General features: G+C 38.4%; 2 protein-coding genes across 2 annotated transcripts; one reads left to right on the top strand and one right to left on the bottom strand.

The window, feature by feature from the left end:
- Nucleotides 1-1,510: 1,510 nt before the first annotated feature.
- Nucleotides 1,511-9,205, bottom strand: snrpa1 (small nuclear ribonucleoprotein polypeptide A'). Its single transcript, XM_061042607.1, has 9 exons — nt 9,011-9,205; nt 8,078-8,225; nt 6,121-6,199; nt 5,730-5,776; nt 5,326-5,428; nt 3,699-3,778; nt 3,312-3,387; nt 3,036-3,129; nt 1,511-1,803 (listed from the first exon to the last, which is right to left on the bottom strand). Exons 1-9 carry the CDS (start codon nt 9,090-9,092, stop codon nt 1,610-1,612), a joined length of 903 nt encoding a protein of 300 aa, XP_060898590.1. The 5' UTR covers nt 9,093-9,205; the 3' UTR covers nt 1,511-1,609.
- A 2,873-nt stretch (nt 9,206-12,078) lies between these two features.
- slc7a6os (solute carrier family 7 member 6 opposite strand) lies at nt 12,079-17,696 on the top strand. Its single transcript, XM_061042594.1, has 5 exons — nt 12,079-12,327; nt 13,563-13,892; nt 15,058-15,264; nt 15,864-15,993; nt 17,392-17,696. Exons 1-5 carry the CDS (start codon nt 12,139-12,141, stop codon nt 17,517-17,519), a joined length of 984 nt encoding a protein of 327 aa, XP_060898577.1. The 5' UTR covers nt 12,079-12,138; the 3' UTR covers nt 17,520-17,696.
- Nucleotides 17,697-18,844: the final 1,148 nt, after the last annotated feature.

The raw sequence follows: 18,844 nt of genomic DNA, 5'->3' as shown, positions 1-18,844 counted from the left end.
ACAAAAAAAAATAAAAATTTTGCCAAAAAAAAAATAAAATAGAAAATGAATACATTGTCTCTATCAATTTTTTTTCTCCTAAGATATTCAAATAAAAAACTATAACACTTGTGTCTTTGATGAATGTCACATATGTCCAATTTCATCTTGATTTCTTTCAGTCTCAGTGTCTTCTCTTGTACTCATACTTGACAGTCAATGATAATATTTTTCCTGTTTCTCCTCTTCCCACTTCTTTTGTCACCTTTCCTTCATCTTATGTTTTACTGTATGATACTTTTGTTTCAATGTTGTTCCTCTAAGTGGCTTTCTTTTTTCATTCGTTTTTTTTAAATTTTATTCCAATATGAGCTGGTATTGACATGTATGCATGTATTTCTACTTCTTTTGCTTTTGAATCAATTGTCCACCCAAACCTTTGAATCCCTCTGCTCTCCTTTCCCCAGCATGGTTTTAATGCATATTGTGTTAAATGATTCTCATGATGTCCTTTTAAATGAAGGCTGATGTAGGAGTTGTTCTAATTGCACCTGAACTCAGTCACACTACCAAACAGGTCTGTTCATGCTAGTGCTTGTGTTTCATTATGATTATCAGGTTTGTTTGAACATATTGCCCAATAGCATCTACATTTTATGCAGATATTTTTATACCCAGTTTCATTAAATAACACTCTGTTTTGTTGGACTTATATATCGCATACATATTTTTGTATCAGTGGTGTACCGTCTTGTGTTGGTCTGCAAGGTGCAGATACGTTGTACAGCCACTAGATGTCACTGTGTGCAGAGTTCGAAGATCCAAAGCTTTGTATCTTATTTCTTACAAATAGCCATAATAACCCATTTAAACTCTAATTAATTTAAACGACTATTAAAACCATTAACAAGTTAACATGAGTGAAAACGTGAACTGAATCACTGCTGGTGGCTTTTCACAACATTTATTTCGGATAGATTAATTGTTTTATTTTGATTTATGTCAGCGTGTCTGATACGACAACCACACAAAGCACAACTCTTACACTTTAACAATACCACTCATGATTTCAACAGTTTAATTAACAGCTAGGCCGGTTACTTTCATTTCATGAATCATACATGGAAATGACAGATTTGGTCAAATAGGAGTCAAAGATTAAACTAGATCTTAAACATGTTTTTTGCACTATTGCAGGGTTTAAAAAAAAAAAAGGATTAAATCTATGAAGCCTTATTTTTTGCATTAGTCAGCTACTGCAAATGTGAATATTTATCCTTTAAAATTATGTCATCAGTGTGGGATAACCTTTTAAATTGCAGATAATTTACATACAATGAAGTTGGACTGCCTATAGTGTACACTATTATATTAAACCCTCTTTTTCCCCCCTTTCACTTGATTGATGTTTTGTAAAGCTGCTTTCAGGAGCAATGCGTAATAAATCCAGTGTTACCTGTACAGTCTTGTACCTGTGCTTATGTGAATAAACTTCTATTCTAATTTAAAAAAAAGATAACTCACTCAGCAGTATAAGAAATCACTTTAATGTGTGTCAATTTACAAAAAAAAAAAAACATCCTGCGTCAAACAACATAGAAATAAAATAACAGAAAAGCTTTGAGGGTTCTCAGGATCCATTCACATGAGCCTCCACATCCATGTCTTCATCCCCCTCTTCATCTTCATCTCCATCATCCCTCTCCTCTCCTCCAGTCATCTGATCCTCAGTCTGGGAAACCACATCCTCGCCTCCTTCTTCTTCTCCCTCTTCTCCCTCTTCTTCCTCCTCCTCCTCCTCTTCCTCCTCCACTCCAGCTGGACCTGATTGAAAAACAAACATCAATCGATTAATATCAAGTTTAAATGATGTCAGTGAGAAATCAAAGCTAACATTTACACAGATCAGACATGTTTCCTGAGTAGAGGTCTAGGAGCAGACTCGTCCACACCTTGTGATATGATGAGTATTTGCAGCAGTATGAGAGAGTACATAGGACTGAGTGAAAATACATGAAGTGTGTTTATGGTGATAAAAGAACATGTATAACCCTTAACACATACACCATCTTCAACACCACCCCTCTTCTCTCTCCCTGAAGCTTTTGGTTAAACATATGACCGAAGACCTGAAGTTCTTTTCTTTAAGGCTCCAGAGCGGTTTGATTCCATCAATCACTTAAATAACAAATATCAATAAAATATCGTATTAAAAGGTCCCGTATTATACAAAATACACGTTACCATGTTTTTCACTAACACTAATTCTGTCTACAAACCCCCCAATCATGAGAAAAGTCCATCCTCTCCGTCTTTTGCCTGCTCCACTTTTCAGAAAATGTAAGGCCATTGGAGATTTCCCCTTAGTGAGATCACAAAGGGCAGTAGCCCCTCCCCCAGGTGAGTGACACACCCACAGCTAGGTGTTTGTTCTGCCCTCTGAGTCTGTCTAGGTCATAGCGCAAGAGAAAAACAGAGAAGATGCTTCTTTCACCAGATTGAGTTGAAATAAATCAGAAACAACGTTACTCAAAAGAATAAACCGGGTCGGTATGAAACAAAGAAAATGATGCTGAAATATTATACTTATTTTAACTTATACTTATTTTAATTTGGCTGTTAAAGATAAACCACTTATGTTTCATCTGCAATAGAAAGACAGAGTAGACACATTTGTATTCATACTTTTGTGTTATTTCTCATTAGTAGTCCTTTTGCTTCATATCTCTATCATCAGAACTAAATATGTCATCATGTTGTGCACCAGCTGCCAACACTGTCACTACATTTAAACTGCACATTAAGCAGCGTTAAATTATAAACTAAAATACAATTTGTGATTCTATTTATTATTATATCAATTAAAAAATATATATAGATATTTTTAAATCTTTGTTAGTTGTTTGTAAGTTTATTATAAAAAAAGGTGGTTAAAACTTTGTGTAACCAACCTTTAGAAAACAAATCTGACTGACAGTCACATTAATACAGAACGTGTTAGAATACATTATTGTATCTCCATCAGAGACCAGGGTTAGCGTGGGATCAGTACTGACCTTCTCTCAGGTCTCGTCCTGGGATCTGACCGGCCTGCAGCATCCCCTTTAACCTCTCCACCTCGGCCAATGACGAGGCATTAGCAATGGCATTCTGAAACACACACACAATATATAAACTGTTAACTCGGATGACATCACATTCTCCTGGTCAATGCTTCATCTCCACCTCCACGGTAATTCATCCATCCAGCCCAGGTAGAGGAAGATGAACACCTCCTGTTTCTATGTAGAACCTGCAGATTAGATTTTATGTTCAGATCGTCAGACACGCACCTTGATAGCTTCCACGTCAGCCTGAGACGGCCCCGTCCTCTTCTTCTCCAGCTGTGCTGGCACTCCAGGAGTGAACCTGAAACAAAAGGCACCCTCTTTAGACCTCCAGAAAACACACATGCTCCTCTGTGCGACCTCTTAACCAGTGTAGTATCTGTTCTTTGCTCCATAAACTGATACATGTCCACGGACAGCAGTCCTGAGCAACACTGTGGCTCCACATGTTTAAAGGCTGTCTCATAGATTTATGACCTATAGACGCTGTGTTCATGTGTTACATTAGCTGCGATCAGAGTAGATCATAAGAGTAGAGACAGATTGAACCGATCAGCAGTCAGGATCCAGTGTTTCTGAGGAGCTGCTGTCCATCGTGGACTTTCATCTTACGTTTTTGTTCGCTTGGCAATATCCTTTGCAAGTTGAGCGCCACGTTTCCCTTTGAACATTTTCTCCGCCTCCTGGCGTTCCTATGATGATACCACACAGTTAAAGAGAACATGCTTATTATAAACACACTGTGATCCTCATGCCTTGCCTTGAACTGCTTGAAAACAAGTCAATTAGACGTTCTCAGGGAGATAAACTCAAAAGACTGATTCAGGTATTTTTTCACCTGACCAGTGATTCCTTCAGAACGGGCAGTGACTGACTGTGTCCACTTAAAAGTGTTGTTTTTAATCAGACAGGCTCAGATTGTTATTCTCGTCTGACAACATTACAGATCCATACAGAGATAGACCTTCTTGGCAAAAAAAGATTACTTATTTTAAACATTACATTTCTTTGTAACATAACAAAGACTATGGTATTTTTACCTGCTCTTTTGTAATGTTAAAAGACAAAGAGTAAGGTATTTTAGGTAAAATACCTTACTCTTTTTGTAAAGTGTCTCGAGATAATACTTGCTATGAGTTGACGCTATACAAATAAAAAATTATTGATTGAAACAGTCAAGCACTTATGATAAATACAGTCATTTTACCGCAAAGGAAAAAGGAGTTTCTGTTTTCCAGCTGCTTCAATTGTCTTATTCCTCCTCCATAACTTTCCTGTCTATTTGTCAATTAGACCCAGAAAGTAATCGATAGAGTCAGGTGTAAAAAAAATACCTGAATCACACTTTAATAACCTTTGAGATGTTTTATATGAGGAGTGGAAGTATCATACATTTTATTATCAAATCAGTGATGAAAAGTGCATCAAATCACCCGGCTTCTGTGAAGGTACAGAGCTACACAAACCTACAGTGAATCTCCAGCTTAGATTCAACATGGAAGTATAAACCAGGTTTAACACATAATGGAAATGACCGTAAACAAACTAACCGATTCAGTAACACGATGGTTGAACTTTTCATTTTAATTAACAGTGTTCGGTAAAATCAAAGACTGTACAGTCTAGAAGTAAATGAGATGGTTTCTGTTCAGTCTGTAACTCTTCTGTTGCGTCACCTCACACCACTGCTTTCTTCTTCTTTGGTTAGTTAATGGCAGTTAGCAAAACAGCTTTCTGATGCACTAAAGGTATTGTCTGGCTGGAATACCTAATTTATACTCATTTCAAACATGTGTCTGTAAACGATATATTTTAAAGATGAGATAATAGTGGCATAAACTCTAGTTTAATTAAAATGTTATATTTTGGGCGCCGGTAGCCTAAATGTTAGCCTGCCATCCCGTGTACAGAGACTATATCCAATCCAACCTGTGGCTCCTTTCCTGCATCTCATTCCATCTCTATCCACTGCCCTAATCCTAAATAAAAAGGCATAAAAAGCCCCAAAATAACCTTTAAAATATGTTTTGAATATTTTTTTATTACTTGATTTTTCCCTTCACATAAATATTAACTGTTTTCATTTGTTGGGACTTCCACCCCTCATAGCATTAGGGTTCAATCAGAGTTCAGACTTGTGTTTAAGCTTCCATCTCTAACACATATCCATGACTCCCAGTCATACAGGATATTAAACTGATATAAATCTTTTTTTTTCTTCTTTTTTTTTTTAACTTACCTTTTGTTTTACCTTCTGGAAGTCCAGCACACGGATCTGTGGGATTTTGTTGATCATGTAGAGCCTGTAATGCTTCTTGTTCGTCACCGGGTTTCTTAACAAACTGAAATTCACATGTTTAATACATGTACATGTTTACATTTAAGGATTTTTATATATGATGTATTCTTATGCCTTCTTTTTTTTTTTTTTTTTTTACTAAATTCTGCTTTATGTCACATTTCTTTCTTGATATTTTCATGTATTATTTTTTTATAAATTGTCTTTTAATGCTCTCTAATGTTCCTAAAGTTTTGTTTCTAGCTCTCAGGCACGTTGAGTCGCTCTCTGTATGAATGTTCATTTAGAAAGAAATGAAAGTGTGCCTTTCATACAGATCACTTATGATGTCATAACCAGCTTACCTGAGGAGAGTGAGGGTCTTCACAGTGGCCAGTGGGTCCAGGTCTCCCTGCACACAAACATAACATATTCCCACCTGTTAAGACCTCACTAATCAAACTCAGATCAGCACAGACACATCAGATTTAAGGACTTCAAGAGGGAAACACACGAGCAGCTCTACATGTCACATATCTGATCTCCTGGGAGGTGTGTGCAGTAAACTTTACTCACATTTTAAAGATGTTTATTATATTTACACTGACATAAAAGAGAGAACAGATTTCTGCTGATACATGATTCAGGTCTGATCTGAATGTTTTCTCTTCTGTGTTCATAACTTCAGATTCAACTTCAATCCCCTTTATCTGCACCATCAGCCTCTCCTATAGTCACATTGAGATATCTACTCACCAGCTCCTGGATGTTGTTGTTGGTCAGGATCAATTCAGTCAAACAGGGTAGAGACTGCTCCAGGTTCTCACCTACACGGCTGGAGAAACGTTCACACAATTACAAACATTCAGCTTTCATTCACACACTTTCAAATCCACACATTTTTAACTTGTTCTACTACTACTACATGTGATATGATGAGTCAGCCCATACAGCTCAGTGAGTCAGTGAACTGTGTGTCTTTCCCAGTCTGATATAAACTGCTGGTTAGGATATACGTTTCCTAGTGGGGCCGACCAATATCGATATCAAGGAGGAAAATAAATCTGATACCATTATTTCTTCCGATATATTTCTTTGATGTATGTTTGATCTATAGAGACAGATATAGATATGCAGATGTATTGTGTTGATCCCTCAAAAGAACAATTTCTGCTGACAATGTTTCCCTTTTTTAAATAATTACTTTATTTTTTTTCCAAGTAGGACCTAAAAGAGCCACAGCTAGTCCCAAATGAGGAGCCTCAGGTTGAGTATCACTGCTTTGGAGAGTGATAATGCTTGTTGTAATGCAAATAGCACCCTCTGCTGGTGCAAAATAACTGCTAGAGTTATACAATGACATTCAAATTTAATGTTATTTGACTGGTGAATAAATCCAATATCGGCACTCTGCAATAAAATGAGCTGATACGGATACTCAGTAGATATGATAATATCGTCTGATATTATCGGCTGGACGATGAATCGGTCGGGCTCCCTTTCTTAGGGGTGTAGAGAGTCACCGATCCAAATGTGTGACAGATCTTGAGGTTAAAGATTTGAGTGCAGAGTCCAGGGGTGTAATTTAAAATAGAGCATAGAAAAGGTCCTAGATTCTGTCTTACAAATAAATGCTAAATGTGTGCAAAAATAATCTGAATTTGTCAAACATGCGCACACCAGAGTCGTATTCACAACGGCAGGTAGTCAGTGTTGATAAATTCAACATGTTCTTAACCAGCATGCTCTTGCACGTTCAGGGACATCCGCATTCAGAAACAACTCAAATAAACCATATTTGGTATCATCACTTCGCGTCTCTTTAAAAATGGCAAAGAGGCAAGAGTGGAAGCGTCATAGCAACTGAAATGAAAGTAGGATAAACTAGTTAATCTAGGGTGTCTCACAGTTTGATTTTGATTCTTGGGGTCACAAGTCAAATGAGAATCTATTTCTGATTCTGGATTCATGATTCAAAATCTATTTTTCAATGAGTACATACTTCAGGATCTCCTCCAGTCATCTGTGAGACTGGCTGAATGTCTTGCTGTTCAATTTGGCGTTCTACTGAGTTAAAGAGCTAAGTAAAAGTACAAGTTGATGTTAGAGATGATAGGGAACAGTAAGGTTGTTCTTGTAAATTACTGTGGATAGGTTTTCATGGGGGGAATATAAAATGGGTTGAAGCTGTGTTGATCAGTGTTGTCCAAAGGTCTTTAAACGCACCATTCCTGGTGCACACAGAGCGAGTGCTGTGTCGCCTTTAAAAGCCGTAGTAACACTCGTGGGGTGGGGGGGGGGACCGACTTGAAGCTACCAGACTCGACAGCCCACGAACTTGGAACCGGCCCTGTATCATCTTTTATAAAAGTCAAGACTACAACAAAAAACTGAACTCATAGACGAAGCCTGGGCTCATCGCTGCCCACAACGCCATCCAGTGCAATCGAGGCTGCCGTTAACCCGGCAGACCGGTGTGTAGGTGAGCTGACCCCGCCAGCCTCATGTTTTCCCTGTCGTGAGAACCAGTCCTTTCTGTCATTGTCCATCTCTTGACCTTTATTCACACTTCAGGTAAGGGGCTAGCTTTTTGATAATGTGTAGCCCGTGCTGACTGTGTGGAGCCACAGTCATGGTTAAACGTATCTAATGTTAGCGTATATTGAAACGGCATGTTGCATGTCTTAAATTAATTGTTAGAGCTGAATCTCACCAGATCCTGTTGTTGTTCATCAGGAGTGTCTTCAGTCTCTTGAGCAGCGGGAAGCCGTCCAGTTTTCTGATCTCGTTATCAGAGAAGTCCACCGTGTCAAACTGGTCCAGGGTCGCTCCCAGATTTTCAAGCACTGGGATTTTATAACCTGTAGGATGAACATGTTCATGAACGCTGAGAGGAGGAACTTGTTTCCTTTACATTTGGATATCATTTGCTGTTGGACTGTTTCAAAGACAACGTAGGTGTCTTTGGATTCTATCACGAGTACTCAAAACGCTGAAAGTTAAAAAGTGAATAATCATGAGTCCTACTTGTTTTATGTCTGAAAGCTGTGTATCTAATAATCTTTCAAATTGCTCAAGTAGAGTTCTTCAGGTAATGGTGGACTTCTTTGTAAAGGTAAGATCCTTTTTAACCAGAAACAGCTACAGTACATCACACTCTTAAAAAACACCAGACTCCATTGACAAGAACAGTTCAGTTGAAAGTCACCAGTTAACACGGTCACTCTTTACACCGTAACACCGGGAAGGCGGAATCTGTTAATATCTGTTCTATTTTACCGACATATGTACTCCTAGTCCATAATGGCAAGCTATACCACTTAACAGCTAATTGGCCAGTCCACAAAAACACGTAATAATAACGTGCAGTGTCTTCTTTGAACATAAATCTGGTTGATTACTTAAACGTAGATGTAGCTAAACTATCAGAGCTGCAGGAGATACTTGCCAGAGACTTTTTTTTAGCTAATTTCAGACAAAGCAAATGTAAACTTGTAGTAACTTAATATTGAAATAAAATAAGTTTTCTGTTCATATCAGAAAGTCAGAATACTAAACCGACACATTGGTCGGGGTTCAGCTACTGTAGAGGCCCGTGTTTAGCCTCAGCGAGCTAACAATGCTAACTACAGAACGTAAAACTAACCTCGTAGATCCAGCTCTCGGTCTCTCACAGGGTTCGTATACTGAGCAGCCTGCTCGATCAGCTCCGCTGTTAACTTCACCATGTCGATGCCAACAAGCGACGTTAAACAACAAAGAGATCTTGTATCTGAAAAACGTGCAGCGCAGACCTACAACACTATCCCGCTTCAGCACGCAAAGCGGAAGTGTGACTTCTTCTTCGGATTTATGCCGGATGCGTGTATAGAGGGGTTGACAGTCAACTTCAAGGTACACTACCGCTACCTAGTGTGTAAGTGTGGGAACATCTTCTCCTTTGTTGGAGCTTTACGGCAGTCAAATCAATTTAGATAATAGATAGATAGAATCTTTATTATCATTGTATACAAGGACACAACGAAACTTCGTTAGCAGCAATCCTATACAGCAGCGTTTACAAAAACAAAAACAAACAAAAAACAAAAATATATTTGTGGTGATATGAAAGAGAAATATGCAAAAAGTGTCCAGAGCAATTGCTGTTCAGTGAATGAATGATAATAATAATAAATAAATAGACAGTTGTGGTGACTGAAAGAATATATACAGTTATTATTTTTGCAGTGACTGATTAGGTAAACAAATATATATTCGCATTACTGACATATTCAGGTTTCAATTTTCCAATATTCCCCAATTCTCTAATCATAGTCACCTTTAAGAAAGCAACGATACATTCCCCCCCTTCCACAGTGCTTCCCATGAATTACTTCTAATACTGAAAAAACTCAAATCCAAATAGAATTTCAAGTGAAAATATCTAATAATTACCCTTGATATATAAGCCAGATTTACCTGATACATTTAGATAATGAGCAAGAATCAGTAGATGCAATGGGTAAAAATATTTGCTAATGCAGCAAGCAAAATGTATTTACATTTCATAAAATGAACTATCTGACCAAGTACAATTTGCTTGCATTTTTTTTTATCTTATTATTATTATTATTTTGCTTTTAATTTCTTGAAATAGTATTCAGATTTGTCATGTGAACGTGGCTTATTCTAAGGGTAATTAGATATTATGACAATAAATCAGTCAAATGGGCAACAGTTAGAGTTGAGTTTTTGCAGTAATTGTCCCCTTGAAAAAAATCTGTCAATCATTTATTGTCTGTCATGCATTTTTCTCCTTTAAACTAGAACGCACTCCACTGACTCACTCATTGATTGTAACACCTTGTTAGTTGTCTTCCCCTAATGAGTGTACTCTAACCTTCTGTCCTTATTTTCAACATTGCAGTATTTCCCGACAAGTGCTGTGCTGTGCTTTGTCAAACATTTTAGGACGTTTGAGCAAGTGTGCAGTGGGCGGTAAAAGCAAGATAAAAATGAGCCATCAGTTAAAACAAGATCAAATGTGCTGAGTTCAATAAATGTGATTGAAATGTATTATATGAGGAAAAGCCCCTTGAGGTGTATCACCTCGTTTATATAATCTAGTACTACATTTTTCTCCTCCAGCATCGCTGCTGCATTGTTATGACTTGTTTATCTCACTGATGGCTGCTGGGACAAAGGTATTTTTGTACCACTTGGTTTTACAGGATGGTACTTTAGGCCTACCTATATGTGCAATTTGATTTAGACAGTTTCTGTTTTTACGAGAGAGGTTCCTTAAACCATGACAGCAAGCAAAAAGATGAAATATTCAATACAAGCACGATAGAATAAGGTCATCAAAGTTCTGTTTATGTGGAAGAATGGACAGTTTTCTCATAACATCAATGGTGTCCCCTTTGATTGTTCCAAGATATCTGTAGGTTTGTACACTCTTGTAGTGGTGACTCCCTGCGCCTGGAGGGGGTCTTCAGAGGTCAATAAACATTTTAGAAATATTCATCAGAAGGAAGGATTCTTCACACCATACAACAAAGTCTTGGATGACTGAACCATGACTGGTGCCATTGTCTTGCAGCAGACTGATAATAACATAATGGTCTGCATACTTTTAGAATGGTTCCTCTCTGCTGGTGCGACACATATTAGATAGCAGCAGAAGCCTCCACCTTCAGGGGAACCAAGCTTTAAAGTTGACATTAAAAAAAGCAGAATTGCCTAGTTGAGAAATATATATTGACAATGTAAAACAACTTTAGAGACACTAACCTACTACTACTACTATAATATGACAATGATAATTAAAAAATATATAAATTATTTTATTATAATACTGTAAAATAATCTAGCTTTTCAACATCAGAATTTAGACTTAATGGTCAATGAAAAGAGGCCGCTTAAACTTGTTTGTGGAACTGCAACATGATAACTTTACTCCAACTGTTATGACACATCAGTGCTGTGGTTATAACGACCTTTCTTAAGATAGATAGATAGAATCTTTATTATCATTACAAGGACACAACGAAACTTCGTTAGCAGCAATCCTAAACAGCAGCGTTTACAAAAACAACAACAAAAATATATTTGTGGTGATATGAGAGAGAAATATGTAAAAAGTGGCCAGAGAAATTGCTGAATGAATGATAATAATAATAAATAAATAGATAGTTGAGGTGACTGAAAGAATATATATAGTTATTATTTAGCAGTGACTGATTAATTAAACAAATATATATAGAGAGATAGTGCAAATACGTGAAGTTATGGTGCAGTGAAAGAGTATATACAGTTATTATTGTGCAGTGACTGGATGAGCAAATAAATAGTTTTAGTGCAATGAATAAATAAATAAATAGACAGTTAAAGTTAAAGTGCAGTGACTGAGTAAATAAATAGACAATTATAAAGCAGTGAATTACAAAGTTATTGCACAAGTAATATTAAACAGTTAGCAGCAGTTGGGTAATTATTATTATTATGGGTGGGGAGGTGTTTATGGGTTGAGGAGTTTGTCCACAGCTCTGGGATAGAAGCTGTTTTTTTAATCTGTTTGTCCGTGTATATTTCCTTTTATTAGTATATAACAATATCATACTGTAATCATAATTAAACGTCATTAATCAAGCGCTGTTTTTTCCATGTTTATTGACTCTATGGTGTGACGTTTGTGGTATCCGGGAATAAAGGCGGAGTGAGTGCTCTGTCTGTTTCCCTCCTCTCTGTGCCAGACGGAGCAGCAGACGCGCTCAGACAGACAGAAGGTTAAACATGGATCCAAACACGACGATTCTCAGAGTCAAGAGAAAAAGGGGGATCGACCCCGCAGATGCCTTGCTGCTGGCATGTAAGCGTATCCGTCCAGAGCCGTCCCAGAGCTCAGGAGAAACGGTACCGGAGCCCAACGAGGCCGAGATAGAAAACTCTGTCTTCAAACTCGTGGCGACCGTCGCGACGCAGGTGAGAGGCCCGGCCGAGGAGAGCAGGCTAGCGGCTACGCAGCTGACGCGGAGAACGGCAAATAAACATCATTTAGCTTCTCGATACAAATGTGATGATTCACTAAAATTGGCGGACTGATGACAAAATGAATTTGACGTAGTTAGTAATTTAAATGATGGGTGAATGACTCGCATACTCAGCTAGTTGTTGTTAGCGTAGCACTCAAACATTAGCCTGAGCATGCGTTAGCTTTTATATTGACGTTTAGCGAAGCTGTGACGTATGAGGGACAAAAAATGACTAAAGTATAAATAAATAAATGTTGGGAGAAATGCATACAATAATGTATAAGTAATGAAATAAATGCATCAATAAATATAGAAATGCTGAAAACAATACATCAATTAATAAATACACTTTGTTAATGAAAAAGGCTATTTATATATTTTTACATGTATTTATTCATTTATTAGCGTATTTCTAAAGTTATATATGTATCAATGCATACATTTCCACATTAATTGAGTTATTAATTTATTTCTGTATTTTTACATTTACATATCTATTTATTTCTGTGTCCAGGTCGTAAGAGGAAAAGTATATATGTGAATTTGCTTCTGTCTGTTTTTCAAAATTGACCAATCCTACTTCAGTAATGTTAGGACGGCCCACTTAATTTACATATTTACTTTTCCTTGTACAACATGGACACATAAATAAATATGAATATATTTATTGATGCATTTATTTAATTATATACATTATTGTATGCATTTCTCCCAACATTTATTTATTTATACTTTAGTCATTTTCTGTCCCTCATAGCTGTGACGTTTTTTTAGGCTTCTAAAATGACATGGCTACTTCCATTTCCACGTATATTTACCAGAATAACCAATGTGAATACTCACAGAATCATTATAGACATAGACAGTCTGTGTTCTCTGTAACAATAATATAATACCATGATTAGCTGTTTTGATGAAATCAAGACCTTTTAATTGTTCTACTTTTACTTTTTTATTTTGATAGTAATAGACAGTGCAGGCCTATCAGCTAAATGTGACATTTTGAGAAATCAGGCGTTGATTCAATGAAGATTGGAGTTGAAAATAAAGAAATGTGTGATGTTATGTATTTTTTTGTGGTGCATCATGTACAGTTCCCTTAAACATCTGGTTCCCATAAGAATTGAAGACCATTCTATTTCTCAAATCATCGTAGAGCCTGATAGTTTGTCATCTCCTCTCCAGGATGCTCCTGTTCAGACGCAGGTCCGACAGGCTCTGGCTCGGCCTCGTATGGCCCACCCACTGCGCCCTTCTGCTGCGAGCAAGCAGCGGATAGTTGGAGACCTGAGGAGCACAAAGTGGAGTACACGGAGGGAAGAACGCTACAGAATACTGTCAAACCTCCGTACAGGGGTGTCAAGCCCAGCTGAGCACCCAACCCCCCAGACTGATGCACCAGAGGGTGCAGAGGAGACTGGGAAAGAGCATAAAACATGTCTGGGTGAAATCCAGGTCGTAGATCTTGTACATGAGGATGCAGAGGAAGAACAGGAAGACAAGCCTTCTGGCAAAGTGAGTGGAGTTTTTATTTATTTATTTTTCAGCTCTAAGAGATAAGTAATTCCAGGAATCAATACATGCATACTACTCAGAGTCCAGACTGCTCAAAGGGTGCATGCTCTAACTACTCTGCTAAACCAGTGTCCCTTAAATGCATATTATTACTCTGTCAAGCTTGGTGTTGTGAAGTTTAAGTTAGGCTTGTTTTTCTGTTCATTCAGCCTGGCTTTTTAAACTACAGTGTTTGCATGTGTATCATGTTACTCTGTTACTAACCAGCAGCAGGTCAACGGGTTCGGTTGATGAGACAGAGGGTTAACAAGTGAAGGACGGGGACTCTGGTTAAAGAAATAAAACATGGATATAAAATCTGAGTAGATCAATTCTGTAAAAAAATAAAAAGACTAAACAAAGCTCCAAAACTTGATCTCTATAAATTTTTAAAAATAAAGTATGATTTAGGGTGGAAAACTTGTTCTTGGTACCTCAACTGCATGTTCTTGGGTTCTTCACTGCTAATTTGGATGTCATGTAAGTGTGTCTAGATCTCGGTCATTCCGTGTCAATTTATGTGCAATGTGAAGCTAAGTATGCTAACATTAGCCTGCTAACTCAACAATGCAGGCCACAGGTGATTGCAGCTTGAGCAAAGGACAAATTTGTCCACCGCTTCTGCTTAATGGTAATTAAATATGGTCTGTCTTACCCCCAATCCCCACAAACTACCTAACATAAGAATCAATCGTGATTCTGTATATTGTGTTTTATTTTGAAATTGACCGGATGCTCTGTGCATTTCAATGTCTGACTTTCGGTCCAGCTTGACGTGAACCTGCCGTGTACTCCAAACTACGGCGTAGTGCATGGCGCTGACGGGCCGTGTATGTGGAAATTGGGGGTTATTCATAAATCCTTTGTGCGAAAGCGAGTGGAGGGGGGTTTGGAGGTGTGCCGCTGGAGGAGAGTGGAAGGTTTCAGAAAAGCGGAGGTGTCGCCAAATAGCGTCTTTGTTTTGGTTTAATATTGGTGCTTAAGGGCGAAATCTACTGGATCAAAAAGTTGCACATGCCCCTTTTGTATATCTGTATAACATCATGCTTACCCCCCGTATCACATTCACAGATTCTATTTTGTGCTTTCCTGCTTTTTAAAAAAAAAAAAAAAAAAAAAATTCTAGATGCTGTCCTCAGATCCAGAAGTGATCCTGTGTAACAACATGAAGATGCTGCGGGAACGTCTGAGCATATCTGGAGAGAGACTCGGAGAGGACCAACAGGAGCAGGAGGCCGACTACGTCTATGACCTTTACTACCAGGAGACGGTCACACCGGGCTGGATCCAGGACATCCTGTCTGTCAGGGCCTACGCCGATGAGGGAGAACTGGTGTGTGTGGATGGATGGACGGACAGATGAATGAGTGCTGAACTCTGAGTGAGTGAATGAAGACATGGGTGGAGTCTATAGTAGACATGGGGAGGGGGGGGGGATGTATTGCCTGAGGCATTTTGGATTTAAATATATCCAGAAGGTTGTGTTGGTGCACAGATGATCCTGACTGTTACAGATCTTTACCTGCTCTATTTAACCATGCTGTTTTGTTTATGTTTGCTTAATTAACTCAAGGATGTGACACCGGATCAGGCACTATTGTTTTTTTTATCACTCCATACCTTATGAAGTTGTTGCTGGTCTGATGTAACATATGAGAACATCATACAGAAGCCTCCTGAAAATCTACATGGAAAAGTATTCAGAACAGTCTCTCATATATGTGGCACTCTTAGTTTAGGGAAACATTACAGGGACTTGTATTCAAACGTGTCTTGCTTGTTTGAAAGTGCTCAGGGTAGTGTAATAGATTGATTTCAGGTCTGTGTCTTTAACAACAAGGGTTGACTTGTTATTTTCACACTCAGTCGTCTGAGCATAGTAAACAAGCGATGACTGGCTGTCAGATAAATGGTCATTTTATTTGTCTAAAGGTGCCTGATGTGGTTCACGAGGAGGAGGTGTATGAAGATGAAGACGATGAAAACGAGGAAGGCAACTGGAGGAATGACTACCCCGATGAAGGAAGTGACGCAGACAGTGACCGAGAGGAGCGCTATGGTGGTATGTAGTGATCTGACAAGGGCTCAGTAACGCTGAAGAATGAATATAGGCCAAGGGGGATGAGGTCAGAGTGCTAGACAAAACTCATCTCCTCTAACATAAAACAAAGAGTTTTTAGCTTGTTGCTTAAATAGTACCTTTTACTTTATGTGTATAGTTAAAAATGATACCATAATGTATATTACTGTTGTTAATGTTAGAAGTAGATATGATTAGTGGTGACAGTAAGGGTCAGTATATGATTGTCCTTTGTGTGTATGCACAACATCTCATGCCACCCCTTCATAAGTCAGGGTCCAAGTTGGGCAGCCCCTCTACTGCACTGCGTATAATCTATCCCATAATAAAGCTACAGTGTCACAGTACCGTGTCAGCTTCATGTTCATGCATTAATCGAAGATTTGATTCTTCCTGAAAAATCAGTTATCCAGATTTTCGTCCTGACAAGTTGGTCCACGGTAATCCTGGATATCTATAGGAAAACATTTTTTTTTTAAAGAAGAGGGGAAATAAGAAGCCTAGAATGTGTGATGATACTTTTAATATACAAGTGTCCGTGTTGATGTTTGTGTCGAGCTCAAACCCAACTTATTTTAAAAGCGGACGGTGGTTCACCCAGGGGTGCTTTCAAAAGGTGGAGAAGGGGTATAATATGTCCTCTTTAAACAGTCCCCCTGTGGTCTAAATGAAACATCTGTGCTGTGCATTGGTCAAAATATAACATGAATCAAGCACCAGAGGAGGTTTGTGACCCTGTATAAACCAGCTCTCTCAGAACGCTCCGTTTTGGTGTGTGTGTCTCTTTAAATGCAATGAGCCCACCCCCCTGAGTTTACCCCGTAGACATCACTCCTTCACTAGCGAGAATAAAAATGGCCGACCTGTGCAAAAGTTTTGTTCTTGGCTGGGGGTGAAGTCCATGGGTGGAGATAGCAGGGGAGGGTTTTTTTTTTTACCAGAATCCAGCTTGTGACATCACAAGTTGAGAATATTTAAAACGGAGCATTTTTCTGTGTTGTAAGACTTATGCAGACCACAAACAAAGGACAGGATGTGTTTATTTCACATTTTGTGGGTCAGTAGACACTCAGGTTACCCAAATATGTTTAAAAACACTGTGAAAGAGGATTTTTCACAATATGATCCTTTTTAACACGGAACATACAAATAAAGGTTTTTCTCTCGTTACTCGCTCCCATCGTAAAGTACTCATTCCCCATCGTAAAGCTTGAACACTGACCCCTCAGACTTTAATGATGACAGATCTGTAGTGCGTGAGGGCTTGAGGGACACACTATCATGACATCACACAGTGCCTGGAAACAAGATGTGCCATTCCATAATTATAAAAAGCCACATGTACTGTTTGAATAACTCTACATGTACGTCTGTGTACAGGTTACTGGGAGGAGGAGCACTCGTACAGCAGGAGGAGCTGGGAGCACTACCAAAGGGAGGTGCTGCATGAGCTGGGCCGCCAGGGTGAAGATGAGGATGATGATGGGGACAAATATGATTCAGATTGATCAGGTCTCCTAACCCACACCTGTCAGTGTATCCTCCAAACATCCCTTTTCACAAACCCCACGCTCCGTAGCACTCTGTATAGCTGAGGGGAGACGTCTGCAAGATCAGCATGGAACAGAACACTCATCAGAATTTATTACAGTTAAGTGAAACTGGGGCGGCATCTGCTATACCCCGTTAATGTCAACCATCCAAATCTAGCTTTTTTTTTTTTTTCAAATGCTTGGACAATATGACAGACTGTAATCTTAACAAATGAAAGGTGTAGGTTCATGTTAAAAATTTGATCAGTTTTAATCAGTGCTCACAGCCAGTGAACATCACAGTGGCTGCTAGCTGAACTACGGCTTACCTTTCTCTTGGTACTCTGCATGTTTTAAGGTTCAGAGCCCGTCATCGTCCATATAAAGTTAAAACTAGAGCGGAATTTTCCACAGAGGTCTCTTCCTCTTAAAGAAACCTACTTGGCATTTAAAAGCAGTAAACGAACACTTAACTTTGATTAAAAACAATCGGGGTTACTTCCTTTTTCTTACAGGTTAAACATGAGAGAAATAGTCAACACCCTCCCCACACACAATTTATATTGAACAGCAAAATTGGATTAGCCTGATTAGCTTCTCTGTTGGATACAGCCCAAACCCAATATGCTAACAAGAACAATTTAGTATAAATGTCTAAACCTGCATTAGTATTTGATTTTCAGAGTGGACTCTCTCTCCCCTCGTCTACACAGAGTCAGGGAGGCGGTGTGCTTTCCAGTTGGATCCAGAGTGTCTTTTTATTTTTTAACTGTGGTGGAGTGAACTTGTGTGTGGGTGTTTGTGTTCAAAGTGAATGTGTGTTAGAAATGTTGCATATTAGTGTTATATGCCCGGTATGCTTTGTGCTTTTAACACTTCTGTTAGTGAGACATCTTGAAGCTGCGTGTGTTTGCATTTTAGGGTGTTTGCATTTTGTGCATGGTAGTGTGTGTGTGTGTGTGTGTGTGTGTAGGTACACTTGTGTATGTTAAGGTTTTTTTGTTTTTTTTTTGCATAATGTGAGATGTGTGATACATAAGCGTTGTTGTATGTGTGGTTTAGAAAATCCTCTTTGATTGTTTCTCTTGGATGCTTGTTGAATGAAACTTTTTGTAAATATGTAGATGTGTATAAAAAGAAAACTTTGAAAATAAACTTCAAACATCTGTGTGAATTTGTCTTACATGATCATGCACATCCTACACATATGATCGGGTCAGACATGAAACAGGTTGTACCTCCATAATGGAGATGGAAACATTTGGAAAATGATTCTTATCTCTAATGTGTCAGGGCTAAAA

The sequence above is a fragment of the Labrus mixtus genome, chromosome 1 (assembly GCF_963584025.1).
Source record: "Labrus mixtus chromosome 1, fLabMix1.1, whole genome shotgun sequence".
In the NCBI taxonomy this organism is placed as follows: Eukaryota; Metazoa; Chordata; class Actinopteri; order Labriformes; family Labridae; genus Labrus; species Labrus mixtus.
The sequence above is the reverse complement of the archived record's forward strand: the minus strand, read 5'-3'. Positions and strand labels throughout refer to the sequence as shown.